Source organism: Miniopterus natalensis, chromosome 19 (genome assembly GCF_054644295.1).
Source record: "Miniopterus natalensis isolate mMinNat1 chromosome 19, mMinNat1.hap1, whole genome shotgun sequence".
Lineage (NCBI taxonomy): Eukaryota > Metazoa > Chordata > Mammalia > Chiroptera > Miniopteridae > Miniopterus > Miniopterus natalensis.
In genome coordinates, this window is record NC_142099.1 from 37735127 (window position 1) to 37761428 (window position 26302).

Genomic DNA, 26302 nt, shown 5'->3' on the forward strand with positions numbered 1-26302 from the left:
AGTGGGGTCTGCACCAGAACCCAGGGCTCTCTCCCTGTGGGAGGCCCTGACTCCTCATGACAAAGGCCCTCCCTAGAGTCACTGCTGCCACTAGAGGGAGCCTATTTCCCGGAAAGGAGGGTCTTCCTGCAGCCCGCCAGGCTGCAGATGTGCCTTCAGTGGGGTCACTGGGGCTGAAAGTGGCTCAGAAATGGGGGCCCAGTGTTCCATGAGGGCCCAGGGCCTGTTTCCATCCCGGCCTCAAGGAACAGCTGGAGCCTGATGCCTCTGGCCCTGACGTGCTCCCTTCCGTGGGGCTGCTCCTAATGGAAGGAGACAGCGGGGACTGGGGGTTGGGACCAGGCAGCTAATGGCTTTGCACTCTGCTGGCTGCCTTCAATCTCAGCTCCCACTGCCTGGAGCCCACACGGAGAATAGAGCATCGACCCCCTGTCCTAGCCGCCCCTCCCTTGCCACCTGGACTCAGGGGGAGGGGGAGGAGAGGGGCTCCTGCCAGGGAGGTGGGGCAGGCAGCTGCCAGGGCCAGGAGGTGCCAGGGTCTCCTGCCCTATCAGACAGACATTGTGGTGAAGGAGGAAGGACACCCAGGGTCCAGGAGCCCTGGGTTGTGCCTCCAACCTGTTGGTCTGGAAGGCACCTAGCCTGGCACCTGGGCAGGTGTGGCAGCCTGTGCGTGTCTCTCCTCCAGGCTTTCCTCGTGCTGCTGCCCCGAGGTGGAGTGTGGGGAGCATCACTCCTCTGCTCAGAACCTCCAGTGGCTCCTCAGTGCTCCCAGCTTGGCAGCCAAGCTCCGGGCTCTGTCACAGCTCAACTCCCACCTTGCCCCCATTCATGCCCGGGGCACATACCTTCCAGGCCTCTGTGCTCAGAGCCTTTGCCCGTCACTGGCCCATCCTAATCCTACCCATTAGTGAAAGCCATTAAGTTCCAGCTCAGATGCCACCTCCTTCAGGAAGTCTTCCCGAATCTCAGTTCTCATGATCTTTTTTCCCTAAACTATCCTGATTTTAATCTCATTAACAACCAGGTCCTGGAGGCAGTGCCGGTGTCTTCTTCCTTTTTTACCCTGACAGGATTTCTGAATGAATGAATCGATGAATGAATGAATTAATGAATAAACCACTTTAAGGCTCAATTTCCTCATCTGAAAATAGGAAGCCCTCATACGGTTGTTGTGAGAATTAAAATACTTAATTAGTGCTGAGCAAGCTTCCCAAAGATGGTGGCACTAATGGCAGTAATGACAATAATTACTGTTTTGTGATCCCTGGGCCTGCTGGAGACAGGAGTGGGAGGGAAAGGGGAGATGGCCTCCTGAGCCCAGGTAATGGGGCCTCCTCATTCCCATGACCTTTTTTGCTCATTTGAGGATTAAGGGACAGCCATGGTCAGCTAGAGGGCTCTTTCTTTTGGTTCATCTGACCTAAAATGCTCCCATTTCATGGGGGGACCTAATTGCTCATGTCTGTTTCCTGGAGGCACTCAGGGAATGGTGCCTGGAACCCACACTGGTAGAGACCTCCCCTGTTTCTTAAAAATCAAGACGCATGGATCACATGTCTAGAGATAATAATGACCTAGTGTTATGACAACATCAAATAATCTGACATCCCAACTAAGAAATGGAATCATTTAATCCCCTTGGTGAGTATGGCCTCATTTGCCGCACAACTCCCAGCATGTAGCAGAAGTGGGCTTGTAATGAACACTCAGAATTCTGTCTGAGTTACCAGGTTTTATTGGGATGATAGTAGTGTATGCAGGCAGCCTGCTTGGCCTTTTACACTGCTCTCTCATCAGTCCTCCTGCCACTCTAAGTTAGGTGTTCCCACGCTCAGTTTACAGTAAGGAAACTGAGTCAAAGGAGACAAGAAACTTCTTTGAAGTCGTGTAAGCAATAGGGCAGACTGGAGTCAGTCCAGGCCTGTGAGACTTCCCAGCGACGTTTTCCTACGACCCAGTGGTTCTTAACCCTGGCCGCACAGCTTTACCTGCACTGATGGCCTGCAGACCCACTGGCTCAGAACTTCTGGGATCCAGGCGTCATATTATTTCAAAGCTCCCAGGGGTACGTGCAGGGCTCAGGAGCGCTGTGTTACAGCAAACCAAACACTGGATATGAGGTTGAGACGCCTTGTCTTAGCCTTGTATAAAAAGAGGGGGGGAAGGAAGAGAGAAAGAGAGAGAGAGAGAGGGAAACATCCATTTGTTGTTCCTCTTGTTGATGCATTCGTCGGTTGATTCTTGTATGTGCCCTGACCAGGAATTGAACCCACAACCTGGCGTATCGGGACGATGCTCTGACCAACAGAGCTACGTGGCCAGGGTTCATGTACATTAATTTAAAAAATTCCTGACAACTTTGATTTCAGAACACGACGCTGCGGCTGTCTTCTTTCTGCCTCATCACAGCACCTCTGCCCACCTCCTGTGCTCAGAATTATTTGCGTGGTGACTTGCAAAGCTGGTAAATTTAAAAGGAACATAACTCAGACTGGGCCGTATTTCATGTTTTATCACCCTTCTGTCCCAAAGGCCTTGACTCAGGAAGAAAATCCTACCTTTGGTTCAGGTGAGAATTACGGTCACTTGGGTTAGACAGAGTGACTCACAGTTCACATGGACCATACAGAAGTCAGGGGACCGCCCTTCAACCCCAGCTAGTGACCAGCTGCCTCATGGGCCACCAAAACACACTGCCCCTCTTCGCCTGGGTTTTCTTGAGCGTGTTCTCAATTCTGGTGCTTGTCCTGACTCCCTGACGAGATGGTGCCTTCGTGAGGAACCAGAGACAGGTATTCTAGACTTTGTATCTCCCTTCGTGGTGCCCAGAATGTGCCCCGTGCCCATGGGCACAAAGACGTGCTGCCAGAGGGATTCTGTTAACTCATCTACTTGGAAAAGCACAAACCCCTCAGCAGTGGCATCTCCCCAAGAGCACCGGGACGCGGGATGGGTGACGAGGAGCTGATGCTGACAGTGAGGGGGTGAGGAGGGGGGCATGCACGGTTCCCGTGGTCACATGTTCACCTCGTTGGGTCCCCAGCATGTGCCCGGCCCACGGTGGGCGCTGGGAAGACAAAGTGGGCAAAGTGACTCTGGTCCACGGATTTCGTACTCTCATGGGAAGATCAATTGTTCTTTCAAAATGTGACGTGGGGCTTTCTGCCCCATTTCTGGTGCATTCGGGCAGGTGGTTCAGCATCCTCAGTGGCCCCTGGAGATGACCATACACGTATCTTCTCTCCCATTTGACCCACCCTTGTGCCCTGCTGGCTCAGGTGTGGCTGCTGAGTGACTACATGAATGCACAGGCTGCCTTCTCGGCCCTCCTGGGGTCTGCCTGAGGGCCGTGGCTTCTTTGGAACAAAGTCAGTACTTCATGCAAAACTTAAACAGGCACCGCGGACCTGAGTGAGCACCATTCCGTGTGGACTCCCAGCTCAGAGCTCAGGCGGCCCGCGAGGCCAAGCGGAGACTCAGGCAGCCCCGGCTTTCGGGTTAGGCTTCTAGAGATGATTTCTTCTGCTCACGGTTTTTCTCCCCCAGATTCACACCCCACAGAGGCACTTTTCAGATACTCTCTGCTCAGAAACTGCTTCCTGAAACAGACCTTGTGTCTCCTGAGGACGCCTGGTGGCTTTCGGCCTCGGCGCTGGGGTTACCTGGCTCTGTGTTTCATTGTATTTTCTCTCTCGCAGCTCAATGTGGTCAACGGTGTCAGCATTTCCGAGGACATCAAGCCCTTACCGGGGCTTCCTGGGATCGGAAACATGAACTACCCATCCACCAGCCCCGGGTCTCTGGTCAAGCACATCTGTGCCATCTGTGGGGACAGATCATCAGGTGCGTGAGGGTGATGGTTGTCACCTGTATGGGTGGGTGTGCTGGCTCTCCAGGCACAAACGAGCCATCCCTGGCTGGGGCCCTGGGAAACTGAACTGTGGAACAGACGACAAGGGAACCGAAACCTGTGACAGGTTATTTTGGGTGCAGCAAAGCCAGCTTCCATGAGACTTTATGTCACGTCTCAAGGTCGCACGTGTTATGCTACGAAGACCATATAGTGATTTATTTCCCAACTGGCAATAGCACTTAAAAAACCCATAAGTCAGAGGCCAGTTCCCAGTTTGTAGAGAAGGACAATACTTTTAAGGGGGAGGTTCCTAAGTCTTTGGGCCTCAACTGTGGGGAAACATTAGTGAGCTGAGGGCCCCTTCCTGCTGGATAATATCACCGAGCACAGCCACTGTTAAGGATCATGATGTCTTGGATGGCGACAGAACACTTTGTCCAACTAAATACGAGAGTTGTTTCATAAAATAAATGTGAACAAAATCTTCACTGGGCACTTTTGTAATAATGCTCGGGGTTGGCGATTCCAAAGAACCGCTCCCGAGGGGGCACCGGGAAGGGTGCGCTGGCCTCGGGGGCTGGGCTCCGCCCGGTTCTCCGCGGGCCGGGCCATCCTTTGCTTCCTGCCCGGGGGATGCGCCAGTTTCCGGGGCGGGGGATGGGGGCAAGGGGCTCCTTTGAACGAAAGAAGCAAAGGAACCCCAGGCCTGGCTCCGCCGGCAGGCAAGCACTACGGCGTGTACAGCTGCGAGGGCTGCAAGGGCTTCTTCAAGAGGACCATCCGGAAGGACCTGCTGTACACCTGCCGGGACAGCAAGGACTGCCTCATCGACAAGCGCCAGCGCAACCGCTGCCAGTACTGCCGCTACCAGAAGTGCCTGGTCATGGGCATGAAGCGGGAAGGTAGGCTCCGCCCCCTGGCCCCGCAGGGCCGCTCGCCCAGTCGGGGGGACAAACGACAAACGCAGGACTCAGGCTGGAGCCCGTGGGAGGAAGCTGGGCGGGGAGGCTGCAGACCATGACTTCCCGTGTTGCAGTCGGTGTCCCCTTCCCTAGGGACTGTGTCCCCGGAGAAAGGGGGGAGGGGTAGCTTCCTGCCCCTTCCTGTCCTGTGCGCAGATGATGGCCCTGATCAGGACCCTTCCGATGGCAGAGAGCCAACGGGTCCTGGCGCCCTCCCCACACAGGGACTGCAGGCTGACCTGGGTGGAGCCAATGTCTCCCTCTCGTCCTGCGTGTCCCGCAGAGAAAACCTGCTGGCTCCACACTCTGGGCTCTCAGGAGATGGTGCAGATCCCCTGAGATGGGTGAGCGCCCTGGTCTTTGGGGTTGGCGTCGTTACCAGTCACCAGGCTTAGCAGCTCCTTCGGAGAGACCGCCCTTGTGCCCTTTTAAACTGTAACATCTTTCCAGGTACAGATGGGTCAGCTGCATCGGGCAGAGTCAGAGAATCTGAAAATGCTTTCTCTTCATTTATAAGATCAAAAAGTCTTCCCCTTAAACAACACACATAAATTGAATGGGCTGCTAATTAGCAAACTGAATAGATGTCCAAGTGTGGCCGTCCTGCCTCCCGGGAAGTAGGGACAGGTGTCTGGTCAGTCCCAGGTGGCGCCTTGTGCTCGTCTGCCGTGAGGAGAGGGGCTCACCGACGGACTGATAAAGGAAAGGGTGTCTGAGTCCCTGCTGGGAGAGAATGCTCCCAAGAAGGAGAGGAGTGCTGTTCCCAGAACCTTCGGGTGGCCCTTCAGAACCGTGTATCAGCCCTAACCACTGGGCAGCAGGGGGACAGGCGCGGCCAGGGATGAATGGAGAGCGGGTCTTCGTTGCCCAGAGCAGAACTCATGGCGGGCTCCTCCCTGCCCGGCTCACACCTAGGACCCGGGACGGCCCTCATGTTACCTAGAGACTCTAACTGACAGACCCAAACCTGGGCTCCTGACACCCTGGCCTCGCAGCCTGCTCACCTCCCAGTCCCCACGTCAGGAAACACCCGCTTCTCAGTGGCTCAGGCCAAAAGCCATTAGATCCCCTCTTTCTCTGATGCAGCACATTCGATGGGAGAAACATCTTATCTCTCCCTCAAAATATGTCTAGAATCTTTCCAGTCTCAGGACTTGGACTGTCTTCACCATGATCCCAGCCACTACTGTCTTTTGTAAGAAAGATAGGCTCCTAAGACATCTCCTTGCTTCCACCTTTGTCTCCCACATCTCTCGGTGACAGAGGATCCAGGGGAAGGTGGCAATCACTTGGGCCAGGTCCCCCATCCCCCACCCAAGCCCTCCAGTGCCCACCCCTGGCTGCGAGCCTATAGACGGCGACAGGGAGGTGCGAGCAGCTGCTGGGCACTGTCTTCTCCCCCCAGGGTGGAGCTGACACTCTGTGTGGCTTCCACCACCACGGCAGTCCACACGCCCGATTAATGACCCAAAACATCTCCCATCGGCCAGGGGCAGGGTGTCTGCAGGGCCATTTCCCCCAGGACAGGTGAGAGAAGTTTCAGGTTTACTTAGAAAAATAATACTTTGTGTTAAGTACGTACAGGTGAATTAAAGCCGTGATTTTTCAACCTTTTCCATCTCACTGCACATGAGCTAATTATTAAAATTCTGCAACACATCAACAAATATATTATAGTTATTGCCGACCTGGCAAAAAATAGGTATAATTTCTATTCATTCACACTGGACGGCTATTGTTGTGTTAGCTGTTGTCATTCTTTTACTATTTCACAACCTAAGGGAGGAGAGGTCAGCGCCCCGGCTGAACGGTCAGGTTTGCATGTTTCAGACATTCTCGCGGCCCATGGGCCGAGAATCGCTGAATTAACGGGAGGTAAGGGCTTCGTTCCAAGAAGCGGCTCCAGGGGCAGGAGGTGGAGGGTGGGCACAATGGGTGAAGGGATCAGAAGGGACAAACGCCGGTTATAAGGTAAATAAGTCCCAGGATGTCATCCCAGCATGGCGACTCCAGTGAATAGTACTGCATTTGCGTATTTGGAAGTTGCTAAGAGATCTTAAGGGTTCTCATCACAAGAAAAAGAATTTTTAAGGACGTGAGGTGATGGCTGCTGTCGAGGCTCTCTGTGCCGATTCCATCACCCGCACAGCCGAGGCGTGCTGACCCGAGGCGGGCAGAGGGCTGTGTGTCGGCTAGAACTCAAGGAGGAGCCGACCACAGCAACAAGGGCCGTAACCCTAACCCAAGTCGCCCTCGGCTCAGTCAGGGTCAGAGTGGCCCACAAGCCAAATGGTGAGAAGAGCGGTTCTTTCATTAAACAAACGAACAGACAAACAAACAGAAGTACTTCCAACAAGGACGTGTGAGTATGGGGGCCTGGGCAGCCTTCCTCCACCCCAGCCTTGCTCTGATTCACATACAATGGTCCAGTTCTAGCTCCTGCACTTAGGACGGACGTGGAGAAGCAGGAGTGACGGGAAGCTGAGTAGTGGTGAGATTTCTAAAGGAAGCGGAACTATTCACTCGGACAGAGAGAGGCCAATCCTTCCTCTCGTCCTAGGAAGGACCGCTTTCTAACACCTTCACCACTGTCATGCCTGGCCTTGGCTTACAGAATTTGGGGCTCCGTTTGGACACCTTCTTGAGGACAAAAATAATAAACTGCAACCGCGGATTTTACACTCCTAGGGAGCGGGACAGAGCGAATGAAATTAAATGAAAATGGGGCTCAGAATTCACCTGCCTGGGGCCAGGGGGACCTGTCACCTTCTTAGGGTCCATAATGGTGAAGCTGGAATGGGCATTTGCTGTTCTCCGATGTAACACATTCATTTCCTGAAGACGAAACAGACGCTCTTGGTGGTTAGGGACATGCCTAAGCTTACGCAGCGGGCCTAGGGCAGAGCTGGTGGAGGACTGGGGCCCTCCGACCTCCAGGCCGCCGAACAATCCTCGGGGTTTCTGGGGAAGTTCTGTTTCCATCATTTTTGGTCATGCAGTGCAGTTTGGAGAGTTAGAGAATGGATTACTTTTTAGACAATTTGTGGGCAGTATTTGACATCCCTGGGGTCTTTATTAATTCAGCTAGTCCAGAGCCTTGGAGGCAGAGCAGAGGGGTTAGAGGTGGGCTTGGGTGGTTTGCTAGCTCCACCACCTTGGTGCTATTTTAGGTCACCCAGTGTCCCCTGGATGCGCCCTGATGTATGTAGAAGCTCAGAATGTCTGCCACATAGAAGATTCCCCCCAACAGCAGACACGACTCCTCACTTAGAATGGCGGGATCCACGCAAAGGATCCCGGGATGAATGGCAGAATCAGATTAGAATCATTCTCCGAGGCCAAGGTTCTTTTCTGTGACCTGAGGGTGATTTTCCTTCCCTCTTCCGACTCTGCGGTGGGAACCAATCGAGGACCACAGAAGGGGCTGCCCTTCGTTTGCGTCTCCCCGGCTTTTAAAAGCAAGAGCAATGGCAGCCCATTAACTTACCTTGAAAAATTAACACAAGACGTGTTCAGCTTCAACCAGTAAATGCCACTGATCATAAATATGCATGTGGTGGCGCCTGTGTGTTGTCAGTGAAGGAGGACGGCCCAGGACGGAAAGGAGGAGAGGGGAAGGCCGTGCCGGAGGCCGGGCCGATCAGGGGACGACCCGGGAGGGGCGGAGGGCCGGCCAGGGGAAACAGCCACCTTCTGTGAACTTCTTACAGTCATTTCACTGACTCCTCACAGGACAGTCTCAGCCAAGTGCCACAGCTCCCCCTTTCCGTATAGGGAAACTGAGGCCTGGCAGGCTAAGGGACGCGTCCAGTGTGGCTTAACTAGGGCGTGGTAGAGGCCGCTTTGGAAAAGATGGCTTTGGCCCAAGACACCGTTTTCCTCCCTCCTCCCTTCTCCCTTCTTCTCCCTGTCTTCTTGTTCCCTCAGCCCTGCTTTCTCTCCCTTCGTCCCTCCGCTCCTGCCTTCCTACCCTGGCCCCGTCCCCTCACTGAAGAACGTTGTCACCGAGGCTTCTCGGTGGGTCCACGAGGGGCCGGGAGAGCGAGGCCGCCGTGCGCTCCTCCGACCTCCCTGCGGGACCAGCGGTCTCGCTCCCTGGACAGGCCAAGGTCCTGCCGCTGGTTCTGGTCCGTTCCGCAGCCTTCGTGGCCACCAGCCCCTCAGGGAGCAGGAGCTCTGGGCGTGGACGGTGGCAGGAAGGGGGGGAGGCTGAGAGGCCCAAGGGACCAGTGGAGCGGCTGTGGCTGGGTTCCACGTGAGCCACCAGCCCAGGCTGCCGTTTTCTCGGCCTGGGATTTAGGACACTGCCCAGTGCTGGACTCAGCCATTGCTCGGGGGTAAGGGTGGAGCAGCGCTTTCTGGGTGCTGGAGGCCGCCTCACGTCCCTCCGACAGGCAGGCCCAGAGGGCGCTGAGGGCGGCGATGAGCCTGGGTGGAAGTTTTCAGTTTGGGGGGGCGGGATTTTGCAGCTCCAGCTTCACCTGTGTTCCCTTCCCACCCCCAAATCAGCCGAGGGTTCTGGGGTGTCATCCAGGTGACTTCCCTCCCCCCTTCACTCATGAAACCCCCACGCGGCCCTGAAGAGCTCCCCTGACCCGCCGTTCGCTAGGGTGACTGTGTTCAGGCTGCAGAGCTAATGGCCCTGAGGGGGGCGGGAGGTGCCGGCCCCTTAGCCCCCTGCATGCCCAGGGGTTACTAGAGGGAGCAGCTGGAGGAAGGGTAGGGACCACAGGGACAGGAGAGCGCGGGCGGAACTGGAAGCTATTAAACCCGCAGAGGAAACCTCTTAGCTTCATGGCCGCCGGGCCTGGGAGAAGGTGGGCTGAAGAGCCCCGGCCGCCTGGGCGTAGCAAGCAGCTGAGTCCCTTTCACCGTCCGCACCACCGCAGCCCCTCAGCACCGCGGCGACGCCCACTGTGCACTCGGGCGGCCCAGGCAGGTCGCCCCCCCGCCGCCCGGGCGCAGGGTGACGCCTGTGCCCTTCTGTACGCCAGCGGTGCAAGAGGAGCGGCAGAGGAGCCGGGAGCGGGCGGAGAGCGAGGCGGAGGGTGCCGGTGGGGGCCACGAGGACATGCCCGTGGGGAGGATCCTGGAAGCCGAGCTTGCTGTGGAACCGAAGACGGAGTCCTACGGGGACATGAACACGGAGAGCTCCGTACGTGGCGCATGGCCCGCTGCCGGAAGGCGGGGGAGAGGGGGAGGGGCGCCGGGGCCCAGGGTCCACCCTCGATGCGTGTCCCATTTCAGACGAATGACCCTGTCACCAACATCTGCCACGCGGCCGACAAGCAGCTGTTCACCCTTGTCGAGTGGGCCAAGCGTATCCCCCACTTCTCCGACCTCACCCTGGAGGACCAGGTCATCCTGCTCCGGGCAGGTAAGGGGTGTCGGGGTTCGTTTCTTCTTGGGACAGTCACCTGGGCTGCCCTTTTGAAGTTGCCCTTGGGAGTAAAACAAGTGACTCGGAGGAGCTGCGACCCAGCCGAGCTGTGCACCATGCTGACGGCAGGCTAACCCTCTGGGGCTGTCTTTTCACGTCATCTGTAGGCGCTTAGATTTGGGTGGCCCTCCCCAAACGCCTCCACTCCCCAGCGAAACATCTGTTAGTGGAGGAGTGAGCCTCTCCCCACGTGGATTTCTGCGTGGCCTCAGCTGCGTCTAACTTTCAGGCCTTCAGTGCTTTGACTGAGGCCCACCTGCAGCCTCGCTATTGGCATGAAGAGGAAAGTGGAGGTACCCGTTCCGCAGGGGGCGAGAGGAGCCGGACCTCCGCCAGGCTCAGCTGGCTGCACCCGGGCCCCTCCCGGCTCAGGTTCTTTGTGCGGGACCCCGGTTGGCTCCCGGTTCTGGGGCACAGTGCAGCTGACGTCTGCCAGGTCCCCTCATGAAGACAGGCTGAGCATCGGGAGCCTGCCCGCTACGGCGTCCGTGCCGGGCACCGCTAGACAACGCCGCAGACACAAAACCAGGCTGTTGGGTCCGGGGGCCAGAGATGGCAGCTAACACGGCGACTGTCGCCTGTTACCTGTTCAATCCATATTTGCTGATTGGCTGGGGAAGCAGAGCCCTTGTCCTCAGGCTACCCTTCTGGGCTGCCCTGGGGAGACTGTGGGGGTGCCAGGCCACAAGTCAGGGGACCCCGTCTCACCCCGGCTTCTTCACTCACTGGCGGCGTTGTCTAGAGCGAGTGTTTAACCTCCCCGGGCTTCATGACCGCGTGGGCTGATTTTCAGTGGAGCAGCGTGGCTGGCGCTGCCTCCAGGCCGCCTCTTGTCCCGCAGGGTGGAACGAGCTCCTGATCGCCTCCTTCTCCCACCGCTCGGTCTCCGTGCAGGACGGCATCCTCCTGGCCACGGGTCTGCACGTGCACCGGAGCAGCGCCCACAGCGCTGGCGTGGGCTCCATCTTTGACAGGTGTCTCCTCTGCTTCCTGCGCTCATGTGCGCATGCGCGTGTGCGTGTGTGTGCATGTGTGTGTGCGCGTGGGTGCGTGTGCTGTGGGTAGCGACCGGTGTGGGACGGACAGAGCCAACAGCCGCCCGAGGCTGGAAGCAGAGACCACGAGGCTGATGAGAATGGAAACCCAGAGATGAGGGAGGAGTGAGGCGAAAGGCTGAGGGGGAGCCGGGCAGAGGCCAGATGGTCGCTGGGCAGATGGGACGACCCGTGGGCCCTGTGGGTGTCCAGAGAAGAGACTGGATTGTTGACATGACCTAGTAAGTTGGCGCTGGGGGTGTTGAACTGCTTTTCCTTGGGGAGGGGGGCAGGGGCGCCAGGCAGGACCTGACCCGGGGAGTCAGGAGGAGGTTCTGCTGGACTCGGCAGCAGGGCCTCTGGTCAGGTGGTGACAGCCTCAGGCTGGGGCTCTGCGCCCTAAATGTTGCTCAAGGGAAATCTGGCCTTGTGACTCGGGAATGAATGAAACGAGTGGAGGTGGATGGCTGCGGGGAGAGGAAGGTGAGGTTGAAGCTGGTCTCTGTCCAAAGCCAGGGCCCTGTGGCCCCTCCCCAGCTGCATCATAAATGGCCACGTGCACGTCCACCTGGGGTCTCCACGACTGTGTCCTTTCCCACCACGGGGTCGACGCAGAGACCAGCCTGGTCTTTGGTTGGGTCTGCCCTCCTCATGGTGTCTGCAGGCTCCTGCCTGTCACCGAACGCTGGCCCCTGCCGCGTTCCTGGACCCGCAGTGTCCTCGTCCTGCTCTAGCCCTCAGGGTCCAGCCCCCCCCCCCCCCCCCGTGTTTGCTTGGACTTTGCTCATGGCGTTACTGCCTTTGCGTTGCCGCTGCGCATTGCTTCCATGTCTGTTTCTCCAATTAAACGTGACCCCTTGAGATCAGGGGCTGCGCCTGGCTCCTCCCCAAGCCCCGCGTACCCAGCCCATCATCTGGAAACGGGGTGCCTAGAGTAAAGGTCAGTCACGCTCATGCCATCGGCCCTTGGCCTGCGCCCGATCTTCTCATCACCTGTCTCTGTCTCCCACGAACAGAGTCCTGACTGAGCTGGTCTCCAAGATGAAAGACATGCAGATGGACAAGTCGGAGCTGGGATGCCTGCGGGCCATCGTCCTGTTTAACCCAGGTTGACAGCCTGGTCCTCAGCCTCCTGCATGCGGCCAGAGCGCCAACACTCCTGGTCCCCAGCTCAGCCGAGACAGGGGACACAGGGCCAGGAAACTGTCCTTGGGGAGGGCAGAAGGCCAGCTCCTCATGGCCTCTGCTCCCAGCGCTGTCTCGGGAAGTCCTGTGGGCGTGGGGCGTGGGTGCTTGGGGGCAGGTGGGAAGATGAGAGATGGGATTGATCTCGGATGGTAGTGAGGGGGTGGTCAGAGTGGTCAGATTCCACAGGGAGTTTTCAGTAAAGCCAGTGGGAATTGCCGATGGAAGATGGATTAGATGTAGATTCACCGACGTGAAACGAGAGGCGTTAAATATAGTTCCCAGGTTTCTTGTTTTGTTTCCCTGAACAATTGGGGAAATGGAGTTTTTGTTTATGGAGATGGGGTCTTGAGGGCGGGTGGTAGGAGTGAGGACTTTGGTTTGGACACTGCAGTCTGAGCTGGAGGGTGGGCTCCGAGAACTGCTTCCCAGGGGCAATGGCTCTGTGAGTCTGGGGTTCAGGGGAGCAGGACCAGAGAGGTCTGTCTTGCAGTTCTGGCAGCCGACACCTGCGTGTGAGGCTGGGCACCAGGTGTGAGCTCATCTGGGAGCAGGGGAAGGTGGGCGGAGAAGAGGGTGCAGGGCTGGGCTAAGCCCTGGAGGCGGGGAAAGGGACATTCGGACAGGACCTGAGAAGGGGCCCTGAGGGAGGTGGGGAGGGGACCAGTGAGGGGCGTCCTGCAGGCCCGTGAAGAGAGCAGGTCAGGGGGAGGGGAACAGCTTCCCCGATGGGCTGTGGTGGGGAGATGGGTGCTGGAACCACGTGCTAGGTGACGCACCTGTGTCATCTCCTGAATCGGCACTCAGTTCACTAATGCAGGACACGCTCTGCCTGGCTGTGTACCCATCTCTTCACTCAGTCCATGCTTAGCACATAGTAGGCACAGCGTGAAGGGACTGGAATGGCCTGGATAAAACTGTCCTCCTGGGAGTCAGCAGTGGGAACCGTTATCCTGCAGGTTTGGGGTCGAATGCACACAGGGGACAGCAGCGTTTCACAGCTGCTCCCCGTTCAGCGTGGGTCCGGCTGGCGTGGGCCTCTGTGGAAGGTGTCACCGGGGCTAAGTCACGCACCTTTTCCAGATGCCAAGGGCCTATCCAACCCCTCGGAGGTGGAGAGCCTGCGTGAGAAGGTCTACGCCACCCTCGAGGCCTACACCAAGCAGAAGTACCCGGACCAGCCAGGCAGGTGAGGCCCTGGGGCACAGCAGTGATGGGCGCAGCCGGCCTCGCCACCACTGATGGGGGGCGGTGGGCAGTGGGCACTGTGAAGATGGCTCCCAGATAGGACCTCGTCTCCATGACAAGCTGAAAGCCACTGGAACATTGGCTCCGTGAGTGGAGGTCTTCCCTCTCGTTTGCCGCTTACCACGGTCAGAGCCTAACACTGTGCCTGCCAAAGAGGGTGCGTCTTTAAGCGCTGCAGGAATGAGCAAGCAAACGAAGGAGTGTGGGTCTCAATATCTCTGATTCTGACCAGGCACAGAGCTCAGAAAAGGTCAGGAGCTTGTTCAAGGTCACGGAGCTGGTTCGAGGTGGGGCCTGGACAGGAGCCCAGGTCTCTGATTTCAAAGGGCTGGGATTGCCAGGGTGACCATATTGCCCCTGGAGCCCCATGCTGGAGAGGGCTTTGGTAGCCAGCAGAGGTGACCTTGGCCCCGGGCTGCCATCCCTGTGACCTCTGGCAAGGTGCTGGTCTGGGTCTGGGCTCCTCGTCAGAAAGAAAGGCTTTGACCAGGAGCTCTCCGACTAGTAGGCCATCTCCTGGTACAGGTCTTCCTAGGTCTTTAAAAGGTGCTTTTCTCAAATATTCCCCCAAAGCACAGCTAAATGTAAGTTTCCTTCGAGAGTCTACAATATTCAAATCTCACAGAAAACTGAAGACAAAACTTGAAAAAACTGCCTTGAAGACTATTAGTTTTGCTTTTAGCACTAACTTTCTAGGCTCCCAGTTCTCACTAATGACTTTGATTCCTCCGTGAAGGGTGATTTCCGCTGAGCTATTTTTCTTGGGTCATAAGCCAGTTCCTATCCATTGGCCCCGAGAGGCTGGGCCATTTTTCATGGGAGGCTGTGAGCCAGCGTGAGCGGGTGGGCTTCAGCCGTGGGGGCGAGGGAGCCGGGACCCCAGGCCTCCCAGACTTCAGCAGCGGGCACAGCAGAAGCTCGCTTCCTCCTCACGGGTCAGTCCTGCTGGGCAATGAACTAGAAGAGGTGACTCCCGAGCGTCACTCAGGGGCCCAGGCTTCTTCCTTCTTGACTCCATCACGCCCCAGAGCCACACCGTGTTTTGTGTTCAGAGGATGGAGGGCAAAGGTGGAGGGCACAGAGGTGAGGCTCTGTGGGCAACACCTCCACTGGGAAAGGTTCCCCCCCTCACTCGCTTCCCTTCGCTAAGGTTGTCACATGACCAGCAAGGAGCCCGTAGTGCGGGTCAGCTGTCTGGCACGGGAGGAGGGCAGGAGGGTTTTGGTGGACACCTGGCAGCCTCTTCTCCACTCACCTGCAGCAGGTGAGACTGAAGGGCCCGCCAACAGGTGGGCCCGGCTGCCGGCGTCAGCTCAGCCTCCACCCAGGGGCGCGAACTCGCCCTGTGTAGGGTGATTTCTGCCGAGTCTCCCAGCTCTGTGGCAACCTAAGCTCATCTTCAGCCTCTTCCAGAAACTGATTCTAGGCCATGCTGTTTATCTTAAAACCAACCAACCAACTAAACAAACAAACAAAAATCCACACGACACAGACAACCCCCCTCAGACCAAACCTCTCCTTTCCTTGTTATAAAAGCAGAGCTGCCTTGGTAGGAAATAAGGAAAATATTTTTAAAATATAAAGCAGGTAATAAGAATTGGTTGTAAATTTTCTGAGTATACTTGTTTTCGGTCTCCTTGTGTAGACATGGAAATGGGTATTTACAGCTCTGAAGCCGCACGAGTGCGCCCAGAGCCCTGCCAGGCATTTTACCAGACACCGGCAGACGCAGCATTATCGTTTCAATGACTTTGTAGAATTTCACAGGGTGGATGTGTCCCGATGTATTTAGTCACTGCCCTGGGGCTGGCATTTCGGTTGAAAACTTTGGGACCTGCCCATTTTCCCTAGAAGGGGCTGGGGGGGGCTGGGCTGCCTCCGGGCACTGGGGGAGGTGCCACACCTACTGTCTGGACTAGGGCAGAGCCTGGGGCTTCAGGGTGAGGGCACGTAGAGGCCGGGCCCCTTGAGTGCCCCTTGGGGGTGGACACGCAGGGTGACCACCCTGAGGCTGCGAAGCTCCATCGGGGATGTGCCCGGGTAAAGCCAGGCAGGTACCTGCTGAGGCCTCCTCTGGTTTGCAGAGACCTGGCAGGTGGGGCGCGCCCGTCTCTCCGTGGTAGAGTGCTGCCACCCGGCGGACACTTTCCAGAACACACGCCACAGGGCCAGGCTCGAGGGTGCCCAGGGCAGCGGCGGTCCGCCGGGCTGTGAACGGAGCGTTTAATCGAGCCCCAACCTCAGCTCCCCAGCCCGGGACAGGCGGCCAAGGGAGCCACAGCACAGTGCGCTCGGCACCTTGCAAACTGCAACGCTGGCATTTTTAGAGTAAAAAGTATTTCCGGAGTTAGTCTAACGCTGCACCCTCTCGAGGAAGCCGCTTCCTTTCCTGAAATCCCTGAAACCCCCTGGTGGTGGAGCCCCGTCCGTCCGGCCCCACGTCCCCCACGTCCCCCACGTCTCGCTGCCCGCGGGAGCAGACTCTGGCCGCCGCACCCCGGGCCGTGACTGGGTTTGGAGGGTTGCGCGGGCCTTGGTGTAACCCTCCGTTTCTCCGTGCGGAGGAGCAATGCTACGTTCTAGCTGGTGCCGTTCTGTTTCTCTTATGTCGTGATCTTTCCTTGAAGCCTGAATATGGAAACATACATGTTTTCAGGGAGTGTCAGAGCTCCCATTTCAACTCTTCTCATTGAAAATGTCCCGAGAGGTCATGGGGTCCGACTGCCGCCTTTAAGAAGATGACTGGTCCTCCAGCCCGTGTCTGATGCCCCCAGGGTTAGGTTCTCTGACTCCCCGGGCCCCTCCAGGCTCCCTCTTCCATCACAGATGGTGCAGAGGACCGGCCACACTGCCCCTGCCCAGCAGCCGTGCTCGGGCCCCAACCCCCCGCCTCCTCGCAGGTTCGCCAAGCTGCTGCTGCGCCTGCCCGCGCTGCGCTCCATCGGCTTGAAGTGCCTGGAGCACCTGTTCTTCTTCAAGCTCATCGGGGACACGCCCATCGACACCTTCCTCATGGAGATGCTGGAGACCCCGCTGCAGGTCACCTGAGCCTCGCCAGGCGCAGCCTCCCCGGGGGAGCTCAGGGCAGGCGTGTGTGGACCCCGCCCCGCCAGGTCCCTCCACTTCCCACCCACCCCTCCTGTTCCCGGAATGTGATGCTTCTAATAAAGAAACCTTTCTACACACGAGACTTTGGGCGGAGTTTTGATGTCAGAGGACACCCTTCTTTGCTATCTAAGGGCCGGGGATCTTTCTAGACATTCTTGGGAAAACTCACGCAGCCTCTCTACACATTACTGGCTTACAGTATTTTTTCACTTGCCACGGAAAGCAAGTGGGTGAATGAGAGCAGAAGGATCTGCTCTGGGCAGTGCTGGCGGGGGCGGGGGGGGGCTTAGGGCAGCCCCTGGAGACACCGGAGGAGACTGTTCAGAGTCAGCTGGCTCTGTGTTTTGTTTTCCCTCCTAAGAATAATGAGCCGAAGGAGCCTGGTCCTGGAGGCTCTGAGCATAAGGCCGAGGAAAGAGGGTCTCCTGATGGGGAAGACCCTTGGGTGCTGGGAGTTGGTGAGACACAGTAACTAAAGAATGGGGTTCCTCGTGGACACGGACAGCAGAGTGGCTATTGTGGGGGGGAGGGTGTAGGGGGAATAAGTGGTGATGGGGAAAAATAAAATGAGAAACACAGCAAAATCCCTCGTGTGCTGATCACACGCTATGTCGCAGACCCGTACGTGCCTTGCCTATTGGGGATACGTGTCACCCTTTGAAGGAAAAAGAGAAGCCTGGGGTTCCTGTCAACCCCCAGCAGCAAGAGCAGACGACCAGCGTCTACCAGCTTCACTCCCGGTCGCTGCCTAACCCGCCACTGTGCCTAAAGGGGAGAGAGAGGGAACCGTGGCTTCTCGCCCTGGGAGCCACTGCTGCTGGCCAGTGAGCCCCGGGGGGGAGGGGCTGTGTCTGCCCGACGGCCCCGCGGCCTGTCCAGCCCAGCTTTTCCAAGTCACCTTTCTGCCGCTTGCAGAAACGGGGCTTAGCAAGTGCACAAGCCTGTGCTCCACGGTCACAGCTCCTCAGTGGAGGGGGGCCCTGCCTGCTCCATGGCTGGTGTGGAAGCTGAGATGAGGTGATGGCAGTACTTTGCACACCAGGGGGTGTCAAAACATGCCCCTTACACTGTGAACATTTCTTGGCCTTGACCACTTCAGCTCATACCATTCAGTGAAACCAACCACACGATATTGGGTGAAATTTTAGGTTACTCCCTTGCTCAAGAACTTTCAATGGCTCCCTTTTGTCTACTCTTCTCACCAGGGGGCAGTTTTGCTCTGTCCTCACCTTCCACCCTTTTAACAATGACCGAAGATGTCACACCCTGGGGGGGGGGATGCACAGGGCAGAGGTGATGGATGCTGCTAAACGCCACCATGCCGGGGACAGTCCCCACAAAAGTGTCCCCAATGTCAGCAGCACTAAGACTGAGGAAGCTGCTCTACAGCACCCCTAACGGCACTGAAAGGGAAGTGGGATTTCCTCGTGTTTGAGGATTCTGGCTAAAGCCCCGAGGGGAGACCAGGAGGTTCCCTCATATTCTAGACAGAACTGCCAGGCGCGTCACACAGGCCTGGCTGATGTTATGAGCGGATCCCGGGACTGTCCCCTTACATTCTCCTCGAGTCTGTATTCCCAGGAGATTGAGGTTTAAGGAGAGAGTTGCGGAGAACAGGGCGACTGGGGAGCAGAGCTGTGGCTTTACCTCCTTCCCCTCCCAGGGACTCAGGAGGGGGGAGGGAGCCCCACCCCCAAGCCAATGGAGGAGCCACAACGGAACCCTCACCAGGCTGGACATGGGTTCCTGCAGGGAGGGGAGGGGTCCCAGGGGCAGAAACAGCTGCCGATGGGCGTGAGGGATGCCTTTGAACACAGAAACCGATGCCCCTATTGACCAGGAGTCTCCGCAGACTGGAGCCATCTTGAGGGTGAGAGAGGGGCAGGGAGAGAGGCCCCAGTGAGTGGCCAGGATGTGGCATTTCCTGTGGGCCGAGTGAACGCCCTAGAAGGCCATCTGAAGGTACCGAGCTCAAGGGGATGCCCCAGCAGTAAGGGCTGTGGGCAGAACTATTGTGGACTGTGACCAAGGGTCAAAGGGAGGTTGCTGCCGCGTGAAGCGCGAGGTCAGGGAGGGCACGCGGTGCCCACACCCGATTCCTGTGTGACGTTCCCGGGGCCTCCTGAAGGACTAGCTCACCTGTGCCCATAATGAGAGCCATCTGGTGGGCACTCGCCACCTGAGAGGCATGGCTGGAGCTCCCCCTCCTTCCCTGGGGGCGGGAGGGGAGGGAGGAGCAGGAGGAACAGAGCATCGCCCGTCCCTCCCTCCGTCCCTCGCCGTCCCTCCAGTGCAGGCCCCACAGGGGAGGCTTTGAAGCTGAGTGAGGAGGAAGTTTGGATTTGATGGGAGTTTTTGACTGGGATGCTCTGAGCTCGCCCGGGGTCCTATCACCCGGGAAGGGGCAGAAATACCTGAGCAGAGCAGGTGTGGAGGCCGCTGCTGGAAGAGAGGAGCCTTCGGTCCGTATCACACCCAGGCTAGAGGTTCACAGCGCCAGCTGCACTAGTCAGTGTGCCCGGCATGCGCCCCCCGACTGTCTTCCTCAGGCGCCAGTCCCTCTGCCTCCGGCGCCACTCCCCCCTCCCCTGGGCAGAGGCCTTCGCTCTGCATCAGCTGCAGTGACTGTGTGTCCTCGGAGGTGGCCTGGGCCTTTCCACGGGGCCACCAAGGCTCTCCGTGGCTGGCCCCCCAAAACTTGTGCTTCCTCTTTCTCACATCCCAGGGCACGCTCGCTGGCCGCTGGTTTAGCTCCTTCTCCACCCCCCTGCTGCGCAGGCCTTGCTCAGGTCCCCCCCCCCGCCCGGCGAGCTCCCACCAGCTGCTCCTCTCCAAGCCGAGCTCAAAGCCACATCTCCAGCGCGTTTCCTGACTGCTCTCTCTGGGTCATTTTATCATTATTTGGTGCCTCCATTAAAAAAGGTTATTTCCCAATGATAGTCGAGATGCAATATTACATTAGTTTCAGGTGTACAACATCGTGATTAGACGTTTATGAACCTTACGAGCCATCCGGGTAGGACTAGCTCCCACCTGGCACCATCCACGGTTATCCCGCTGTTATGATTCTGTTCTCCACGTGCCTCTGCTTTCCTCAGGGACCAGACCTGAGGCAGGGGCCCTCTGCTTCCACGTGTGGCCCCCTCCCCGCCCTTCCACCCGGGCCTTGGAGAGGAGCCCCTGCAGCTTGTGAGAGGGCGGAGGGGACACCAGAGCCCGCCCCGCCCCCGGAGGAGCCCTCGCACCCTCCGTGGGAACCCTGGCCATGGCCCGGGTGGCCGGTCGGCGCGGCCAGCTGCGGTCACACAGCGCGCCCTGGCCCGGCGCCCAGAGGCTCCCCCATCCCTGCGGCTGCGGGAGGCGGGGACCCGCCGCAGGGGGACCGTCGCTGCCAAGGGTGCTGGGCGTCACCCGCAGCTTCCCTGGAAGGCACCTAGTGGCTCCAAGGGAAACTCTGGGCACGCGGCTGCCTGGTTGTCCGAAGGTCTCGTTGAGGCCACTTCTCGCAGGACAGATGGACAGACCTCAGCACCTGTCCCGCCCTCAGAGAGAAGCCCAGAGGTTTTCGCTTTTAACGAAAAGGGCGAAAAGTGAGCCCGCGGTCATTGTGTGCGAGGCTGTTGGCACCGTTTGCTCGGGTACTTTTGGGTCTGGCCTGCTCAGAAGTGTCTCCCTGTAAACTCAGTGGCAACCTGTCTTCGCTCTGTGCCGTTTCGGGGCACGGAAGGTTCGTGGGAACCTCTACCTTTGGAAAGTGGGGGAAAAGCCGTGGTTTGAAAAATGAGCCTTAAATGGACTCAAAAGGTCAAACAGGCCCTGGCCAGAGCTTGCGGCATGTGAGCCTCAGGGGACAGCCTGGGACGGAGCCTCGGAGGGGAGGATGGGGGTCTCCCGGGGAGGATGGGGGTCTCCCAGGGGAGGATGGGGGTCTTGTGGGGAAGTAGGGGCGTCCCATGGGGAAGGTCTCCAGCAGGCCCTGGTCTGCTCTGGGAAGGAACCAGCTTCTCCTCACCTGCAAGCCCCCCACCAGCTGGAGGGGGCACAGACCAGGGAGGGCTGAGCCCTCTTGTTACCTATAAAGTCCAAGGACAGAGCCCCAGGCAGCGATGTTCCCAGGGCCACACTGACAGCCTCTTTCTCAGAGGCTGAGTGGGGCCTTCTGAGAGTGACTGGGTGCGGCTTCAGTGGGACCACGTTTAGGGACAACTCCTGCTGTTCTTTTCCTGGCCTCAGTGCCCGTGTGAACGGCTGGCTTGGCCCTTCCCAGGCTGCAGAGCCATTCGAGCGCCCTGAGTGGAGGTCACAGCGCACTCCGCTCAGGGTCACGTGGCCGGCAGAGGGCAGGACCCAAACTCAGGCTCAGGGACGCCCGGACCTGCATCACATACCATGGCCCCCCCCAGGAAGACGGCTGATCGCAGGCGAGGGGGCTGACAGCCTGCACTGTGCGGGTCACATCAGCCCCTCCCCCCAGCAGATTGTGGGACAGAAACAAACCCCGGTTTTCAGAGCCTGTGATTTTTTTCCAGAAAATATGGATTTTATTCTGTTCAGACACTTCCTCCCCTGAACAAGCTGACTACCCACAGGATAGCTGACGTTATAAGGGGACAGCTGTCTGGAGTTGTCCCAGCCAGAGGCACATTTTGCTTTTCCTCTGAATAAGGGTATTTACCCCCCCGCCCCACACAAGTTGTCTGGTTCCAAACTGGCTGAGCCACTTCTCTTGTTCAAGCTCCCAGGTGTGCTGAGGGCGAGTAGAAGTCCAGCATGCTTGCTGCACATCTGGGCGGGGGGCCCAGTAGGTGACTCACCACCCAAGTCTTCCAGCACTGGTCCCATCTCACGTCACCCGTGACTGCCAGCTCCCTTGGCCAAGGCCTGACGCCCACCGCATGGCGCCCTCGGGGCCCCCTGACCTCACTCAGCCGCACCCTGGCCACGTGTGCCAGCTCCAAACCTGCTCTTTGGTGGGAGAGTGTTGATTTGTCTTTCTGACACCTCATTGAATCCTAAAGCCCACGAGGCCACAGGTCACAACAATCCAAACCTAAGTCGTGGCTTCAGTGCAAGGGCTGTGGGCCCCATGGGGTCTGGGGAGGCACGAAGGCCGGATCCTTTCCAGAGAGAGACCTCCCCGCCCAGTGCAGAGGGAACTGGCTTCAGGATAGGTTTTGATCCTGACCTTTCACTCCTGGCCTCGTGGAGGGTGAGGCCCGCAGGGCGACCGTGCGGCCACACGAGCTAATGCTCCTGGAAACACCCGCTGCCTCAGCTGCGCGTGGGTCAGGCCAGGCTACTCTTGCTGCTGTAATGAGCTCGACATGTCCATGTACAAACAAGGCCTCATTTCTCCCCACACTCCAGGCTCTGGGGCTATGGCGGAGGTGGGACTGTTGATGGCAGACACCAAGGGTCCACGCTGACAGGCTCCACTTCCATCTGGACCCCAGACTCCGGTCACTGTGGCAGGGAAGGAAAGCAGGGAGACTAGGGCTGCCTGTGACATGGTCTCCCCCCCACAGAATGCGCATCACCACACCCACCGGTCACTGGCCAAAGCAGGGTGCAAGCACCCAACTGAGAGGGACCCGTGCTCAGAAGGAGAAGCAAACCTGAGACCTTGGTGAGTGTTCATAGCATCCGCCAGTGTGTGAGGACGGTTCCGTCCAGCGGCGGGAGGAGACGCCACCACCCTAGGAGGAGGGACAACGTCACGCAGTCTTCGGTGCTCAGTGCCCTGTTGCAGGAACCGTCCCCTCCCAAGTCCTCTGCTTCTCTGCGCTAGTCAGATGCTGAAAAGAAACAATACCAACGGGTTACAAAAATGAGCAAAAAGATTGAAACTCTCTGTCAAGCCTCCCACTCTAGATCTCCTGCCTTCAGGGTTCACGCTGCCTGTCGGATTTCTGTCGGCAGAAGCGCTTCCCCTGGACGCCGTGGAATTCCAGGGGCGACGCGGATGCACCTGCGGCCTCCCGCCCTTTGGCTTGGAGGGTGCGTTGATGTTATGTGCCCGGAGCCATCGTTCGCAAAACCTCCTTTCAGCCAACCTCTTCCAGAAGGACTTCACCTTCTCATGGGGGTGCCTTGGATTTGGGGGTGTCCAGCTCTACAGAAGCGGCTCAGGCAGCTGGTCCACTGAAGCATGGATGCATTAAAATAAAACCAGAGGTTCACCGCTGAGCTCTCCCAGCTGACACAAATCTTCCCGAGGGACCCGACAGGCCTGGAAGCCCTGTGGGTGACTGATTGTGCCCGCACGTTGTCCTCTGCTCCCCCAGGAGCAGCTTCCAGTCCAGACCTCAGGGTTTAGCAGTGAGCGAAACAATTGTCTTCTCTAGTGAAGTTCGCATTCTGGGCAATGGAAAAACAACCAAGGAGACCCGCAGGTAGAGTTCCGTGTCAGGCAGAGCATGTGAGGGAAGCGCGCAGGGGAGGGGAGGAGAGGCTGCCCTGTGTCGGGGAGGGGCTGCTACCTTAGGCAGAGGGGCTAGGGAGACCTTCTGGAGAGGACACACCTAATCAGAGACACAAATGAAGGCTGGGGCCAGTGATGCTAAGATCTGGCCCAGTATTCCATTCAGTATGTGTGTGCATGTACGTACACGTGTGTGCATGAACCTGTGCACATGTGTGTGTACATGTGTGCACGTGTATACACAGGCAAGAAGTACGTATATGTGCATACACATGTGCATGCATGTGCACACAAAATATGTGCACGTGCGTACATGCGTATGCATGCATGGATATGCATGTATGTGTACACACAGGTGTGTACAAATCTGTGTGCATGCAAAAAGTGTGTGTGCATGTGTGTACATGTGTGTGTGTGTATATGTGTGTGCATGCATATGTATCTAAGTAGCAGTGTTCACAGGAACGGCTGGTTGTAGCCACCATGTTTTGTGCAGGTTGGTACATAGCTGGGGCACTAAGTCCATCTTGTCATACAGTCTGGGGTAAGAGCACATGTAAAGGTCCTGTGGCAGGGAAGTAGCTGGGCTTGTTTGAGGAGCAGCAAGAAGGTAACAGTGACCTGGTGTCCTAGTGATGAAGACTAGGGGATAAAGGGCCACATGAAGATGCACCAGATTCTGATGCACCAGAAGAGAGCCCTTCCACAGCCCACACTGACCTCCATTGCCCACAGCCCCACTCCTCTGTACAAAGGGGCACAGTTGCCATAGTCATTGTAACTGGGAGATACTGGTCCTCGCAGGCTCTGGGGGTCTGGGCAGCAGAGAATGAGCTCCATGAGGACCTCAGGAGCTCCCCAAGGCAGTTTCATGTCATCAGTCGCTGGCCCAGGTAGAGGTGGGCCCTACTTGTCCCCCCCACTCACCCCCACCCTACCATTCTCAGTGCTGTTGAATCTGCCCGGCTTCTGGGAAGTTTCTAGGACTCTTACTGAGTCCTGCCACGAGCCTAAGGGGTCTGTGGGAAACACGGCACCCGCTCCTATTTGGAGTGGATTGCGGGGCTCTGGGACCTGGTAAGTGGGGAGCCCGGAGATCTTCCAGCAGAAAGTCCCACTGGCCAGCCCTGAGCAAGCCCAGGAGCTCAGGTGGCACAGGAGCTCAGGCAACAAAGCCGTCCCCGCCCCGCTCATCCCAGTCCGCCTCTGCTCCCTGCACGCCATCCCCCGTAATTGCTTTTCTTGGCATTCCAGGGTAGGAGGTCACGTTAGATTCTTTTCCTTCAAATAGTCTCCTGACATCAAAGTGGAGGGGATGGAAGGTGCAATGAAATAAATTGGGAGGATGCGGCGTGTGTTTCTCAGCCGCTTTCATGTCTGGGATGTGCAGGAATGCCGGGTGGGCACGGCTCTTATCTCTCCGGTTCAAGGAAGGGTGGTAGTGGGAGTGTGGTCTCCAAACGAGGACTTGATCTGCACAGATAGCAGGGCAGAGGCTGCATGAAAGCAAGAGTCAAGGGCGAGATTTTTCAAGCTGAGATGGCGTGGCGGATAACACAGGGCTCAGACAGCAATAAAACATGCAACGGGTGGGAGGCGGCCGATGACAGCAGGAACGTGGGTGACGAGGAGTGTCAGTGAGGGGGCTCCTTTGCTTATGTGTGACCCCTGAAAGGGCACAGCCCCTGCTCAAGCCCCAATTTCTCACCTGCAAAGAGCCTGTTCGAGTCTGGCATTTCCACGTCTGAGATGCTCCTGAATACTTCAGAGCTGGGGACAGTGCCTTCTCTTCCAGATAACAGATGGCTCGCTGAAGAGCTAACGGAGGTTCTATTGTCATCGCTTACCTCGGCCTCCAAAATTTCCTGCCTGTGGAGGAGCCGGTGGGAGCCTGTGGCAGAGACTGCGCAAGTCTCACCAGCACAAAGCAAAGAAACCCGATGAGTTCTGTAGAGAGGGTCTTGGAGACAAGCCCCCTGAGCGAGCTGTAGAGGACGCATCTGGAATACTCCCCGGAGGAGGGGACTTCCAGCACCGGGAGGGACAGATGATGGAAGGAAGGCTGGTGACCAGCCAGGGTGTGGCATCGGGAGGGTCGGGAGGGTGTCGCACACCTGTGTCCCTGAATGAGCCTGTTGGAGCACTGGCACCCACGGCTCGATGCAAATTTGATTTTAAACTCCCCGTCTCCTCCTTTCTTTAAATTAAATTCATATATTTTTTTATAATGCAACTTGCCTGTATGCCTCAAAAAACTTAAATGTGGTCATACTCTTTCACCCAAGTTTTACTTCCAGGATGTATTCCAAGGAGATACTGAAGCTAACAGCTACGATCCACGGAGCTGTCTGAGCGCCAGGCACAGCCACAACAGTTTCAGCCTATATTTTACTTTGTTCTCACAGTCATGGAGTGTCAAGGTGGAAGATATCATTATTGCCATGCTGTGTGTGAGAAATATGAGACCTAGGAAAATTTAGTAAATTTGCCTAAAGTTATAGTGAGCAAGTGATCAAGCCAGGTGATTCGAACCCATGTCCGAGTGATTCTAAAGCCCATGTCCAACCCTCACAATTTCCTCCTTTTTTAGGATAAAGACAATAATTTATGCTTAAGGACTGAGTTAACCAGTTATGTGGTTCATATGTTATATATTATGAAGACATGGAGAACGAGCTGGTAGAACACGCCAGTGCCATGGAAACTATTTGTAATACATTATGTTCAGGTGAGGAAATCTTGTGTACAATATGAGCCTAATTTTATGAAAAAATATGACAGTGGGTAAGTGCTAATAAAATAAAATGTTGAGATTTGTTATGTGTTAATATTAGAATTGTGGAGATTTTTAACCTTCTTATTTATGCCTTGTGTCATTTCAAAATTTTCTTAAAGGAGATGGTATGGCTTTTTTTAATCAGAAAAAGGTAAGAAACATCCCCAAACAGTTTGCCTTTTGTTATAAAATGAATACCGGATCAGTAGTGAAATTTTGGAGGCTACCTAACAGTAAAAGGAAGGGAATAGTTACTCTGATCTCGGTGCTCG

The 26302-nt window shown here is 57.0% G+C and overlaps 1 protein-coding gene across 1 annotated transcript in view; it reads left to right on the plus strand.

Annotated features, from left to right (window-relative positions):
* Nucleotides 1–16773, plus strand: part of RXRG (retinoid X receptor gamma) — a 34604-nt gene extending 17831 nt beyond the window's left edge. The window contains exons 3-10 of the mRNA XM_016214074.2: nt 3702–3846; nt 4579–4758; nt 9813–9973; nt 10066–10195; nt 11100–11232; nt 12309–12400; nt 13561–13666; nt 16626–16773. Of these exons, the coding sequence (XP_016069560.1) occupies nt 3702–3846; nt 4579–4758; nt 9813–9973; nt 10066–10195; nt 11100–11232; nt 12309–12400; nt 13561–13666; nt 16626–16773 (1095 nt within the window). The remainder of the gene's footprint in view (nt 1–3701; nt 3847–4578; nt 4759–9812; nt 9974–10065; nt 10196–11099; nt 11233–12308; nt 12401–13560; nt 13667–16625) is intronic.
* Nucleotides 16774–26302: the final 9529 nt, after the last annotated feature.